This window comes from Crocuta crocuta, unplaced genomic scaffold, assembly GCF_008692635.1.
Source record: "Crocuta crocuta isolate KB4526 unplaced genomic scaffold, BGI_CrCroc_1.0 scaffold327, whole genome shotgun sequence".
Lineage (NCBI taxonomy): Eukaryota > Metazoa > Chordata > Mammalia > Carnivora > Hyaenidae > Crocuta > Crocuta crocuta.
In genome coordinates, this window is record NW_027529176.1 from 848,640 (window position 1) to 852,290 (window position 3,651).

Here is a 3,651-nt window from a genome sequence, read left to right on the forward strand (position 1 = left end):
CTCGAGCCCCGCCTGCCTTTCCCCCAGATACCCCTGCCTGCCTGCCTGCCTTGGGGCCTTTCCCGCGTGCCCGGCCCGCGTCCAGCCCAGCCGGGGCCCCTACTGCGTCTCCCAGCCTGGGAGAGGCCCCGACCCCCGTGCCACGCGCGGGCTCCCGGCCCCGCTGGCATCCGTGTCGGAGCCCCGACCCAGTAACCTCACGCTCTGCTCTGCTCTGGTTTCTCTGCTGCTTGGACTGTGAACCTTGGCCTCTGCCCTTTACCCTATGCCCTGCTTTGGCCGGGCAGCCAAGAGAGCGGGACGTAATCAGGAGCTCGCGCCTGGTGAGTGGTCGTGCCTGCTGCTGAGGCAGCGCGTAGGCTCCCCACGACTGGGAGCCCAGCTCACCTGGGGCTGTGGCCCGTCCGGCCTGGCCCGCGCCTGGCGCTTGGTGGGGAGATGGCTGTGCATCCAGCTGCCTCATGTCCTGCCTGCTGCATTGCCCTGGGGGCCGGGCCTGGGACCCCCCGGCTGCCGCCCCCTGCTGGGAGAACCCCTCCCCGTGTGCCACTGCCCTCCCCCCTCGGCTTCCTGGCTATTGTCTCCTCCCGCCCCTTCCTTCCTTCCCACAGCCTGGGCCTGGCCTATGGGCCAGTGGCCTCCCTTCTCCAGCTGGGGGGGGTGGGGGGGCAGGGGAAGGGCTGCCGGCCCGCTGGGGAAGACCCTCGGTGCAGCCACCGCGGGGCGATGTGAGGGCAGGCGGGGGCTGCGGCGGGCTCCGCGGCACTGACCGGCCACCCCTCTGCCCGCAGCCCCGGGAGAAGGGGAGGATGCGTTTCCACAAGCTGCAGAACGTTCAGATCGCCCTGGACTACCTCCGACACCGCCAGGTGAGGCTGCGCGCCCGGCCGCCGCCCCTCCCCGGCTGGCCTGAGGGTGCAACTGAGGGCTGCTTGCTCGTAGGTGAAGTTGGTGAACATCAGGAATGATGACATCGCTGACGGCAACCCCAAGCTGACCCTCGGGCTCATATGGACGATCATCCTGCACTTCCAGGTAGGGTCCCAGGGGCTGGCCCAGCACCCAGCACCCGCCTGGGTGTGTGGCTCCCAGAACCTCCCAGCCTTGCACTGCGCCCCGGCCTGTCCTTGCTCCATGGCCCGAGGGCCAGGCTTCTCTGCGAGGCCTGCCTGTACGTGGCCTCTGGCCCTGGCTGGGCAGGGCCCGCAGAGCCTCCCTGCAGAGGAATGCGTTCTGTGCGTGGTGCAGCCTCCTGCCCCCGGGAGGGTTTTGGAGAAGCAGCCGCTGCGCTGGCTGACTCACCCACCGCCTGCCCCGGCCGCACAGGAAGCCGCAAATCTGAGAGCTGAGCAGGCAGAGCCTGGCTGGCACGGCAGCTGAGTCATATAGGCTGGCAGGCCGACAGACAGACAGACAGCTGGGGACAGGCAGGCGGGTGTGCACCTAGACAGGTGGGCAGACCTGGGCTTGAAGGGCTGGACTAAGTGCAGGGCCTGGCAGTCAGCCATACCATGCCCGGCCCCTGGAGACCCAGAAACCACCCCCCACCCCCAAGCTTGCAGTCAGAGAGGGGGCTGACCTAGCCCCCACTCTCATGGTGACAGCCGTTTCTAGGCCTGGGGCTCCTGGGCGAGCTCTGGTGGCCACAGGAGCTCTGACTTCCGTGGCAGCCGCTGGCCAGAGTGGCCTGGGCCCGCCGCACTGAGGTGCGGTTCCCACGTACCCCGAACACCCCCGTGCGCTCGGGTGAGAGGTTGGGGAGCCAGGCAGGGCGTGTGGCTGAGGTCCCGCCTCCTGCCCGCCACGCGGGGCAGATCTCCGACATCCAGGTGAGCGGGCAGTCGGAGGACATGACGGCCAAAGAGAAGCTGTTGCTGTGGTCGCAGCGCATGGTTGAAGGCTACCAGGGCCTGCGCTGTGACAACTTCACTTCCAGCTGGCGCGACGGCCGCCTCTTCAATGCCATCATTCATCGGCACAAGTAGGTGGCCTGGGGTGCCCTGGAGCACCTCAGCTGGGCAACTTCAAACAAGTTGGGGCAGGGATGGTGGCGGGAGGGGCGTCTGCCGCCGACAGCAACGTGCGTCCGCAGGCAGCTGAGTGCTGGTGCCAGCCCACCCCTCCAGAAGGGTGCAGGCAGGCCCAGCCCCACCCACACCCCTCCCTCTGCCCAGGGCCTTTCCAGAGGCCCCGCTGGCTTCCTCAAGGTCGAGGGGGCAGGGAGGCCAGCGTCAGCCCCACGTGGATGCCCCAGAAAGGGCCGGGGTGGCCAGGCCTCACGGAGGGGGTACAGTCCTTAGGGGACCCCAGCCCCACCCTAGGATGTGGGGCCCGGCGGGCAGGGCAGCTGCAGGCTGACCCGTACCCTCACTCGGTGTATTCCACCCTGCGCCCGTGCCCACTGGAGGCCCCTTGAGATCCAGGGGCCGAGGCCCAAAGCCGGCGTCGGCACACAGGGCCGCGTAGGTGGCCTGCATCGGGCACTAGCGGGCGGGCGGGTGTGGGGTTGGGGCTGTGTGCTTGCAGGGATGTGTGGGGGAAGCTGGTTCTTGCGTCCCTGTCTCTGTGCCACCTGCCCGGTGGCCCTCACCGTCCCACCCGCCCCTGTGCTCCAGGCCCGCGCTCATTGACATGAACAAGGTGTACCGTCAGACCAACCTTGAGAACCTGGACCAGGCCTTCTCCGTGGCGGAGCGGGACTTGGGAGTGACCCGCCTCCTGGACCCTGAGGGTGCGTGCCGCCGCCCCTCCTCCCTCTCCCCTGCGTGCCTGCTCACTGCCCCCCCTCTGCCGCCCGCCCCTCCCCCACAGACGTCGACGTGCCTCAGCCCGACGAGAAGTCCATCATCACCTACGTCTCCTCCCTGTACGACGCCATGCCCCGGGTGCCCGATGTGNGGGGGGCGGGGAGGGCAGGAGGCCCCGCAGCCCCTCACGCCCCTCTCCCACCCCCAGGAGCTGCAGCTGCGCTGGCAGGAGTACCGGGAGCTGGTGCTGCTGTTGCTGCAGTGGGTCCGGCACCACACGGCTGCCTTCGAGGAGCGCAGGTTCCCCTCCAGCTTTGAGGAGATCGAGGTGGGCCCATCCTCTGCCCCAGCTCCCGCACCCCCTGCGGGGCCCGGGCCTGGCTGCTGACACCCTGCTCCCCGCAGATTTTGTGGTGCCAGTTCTTGAAGTTTAAGGAGACGGAGCTTCCGGCCAAGGAGGCAGACAAGAACCGGTCCAAGGGCATCTACCAGTTCCTGGAGGTGAGCAGGGGCCCTGGGGGGCGGCAGCGGGGGCGGCGTCCACGCGCCTGGAGCCTGGGGCACGGCTGCATTGCTGGGCTTCTGGGACCCGGGCTGTTCGGGTTGGGCAGGCTGGAGGGCCGGGCACCGCTCTGAGCTGGACCCCTGCCCACAGGGTGCGGTGCAAGCGGGCCAGCTTAAGGTGCCCCCCGGGTACCACCCATTGGATGTGGAGAAGGAGTGGGGCAAGCTGCACGTGGCCATCCTGGAGCGAGAGAAGCAGCTCCGGGCGGAGTNCCACAGGGTGCGGTGCAAGCGGGCCAGCTTAAGGTGCCCCCCGGGTACCACCCATTGGATGTGGAGAAGGAGTGGGGCAAGCTGCACGTGGCCATCCTGGAGCGAGAGAAGCAGCTCCGGGCGGAGT

General features: G+C 69.0%; 1 protein-coding gene across 1 annotated transcript in view; it reads left to right on the top strand.

Annotated features, from left to right (window-relative positions):
• Positions 1-3,651, top strand: part of LOC144226670 (plectin-like) — a 34,930-nt gene that overhangs the window by 13,555 nt on the left and 17,724 nt on the right. The window contains 8 exon segments of the mRNA XM_077758131.1: positions 792-869; positions 943-1,035; positions 1,815-1,981; positions 2,616-2,731; positions 2,812-2,924; positions 2,956-3,075; positions 3,153-3,248; positions 3,403-3,536. Coding sequence (XP_077614257.1) covers positions 792-869; positions 943-1,035; positions 1,815-1,981; positions 2,616-2,731; positions 2,812-2,924; positions 2,956-3,075; positions 3,153-3,248; positions 3,403-3,536 — 917 coding nt within the window.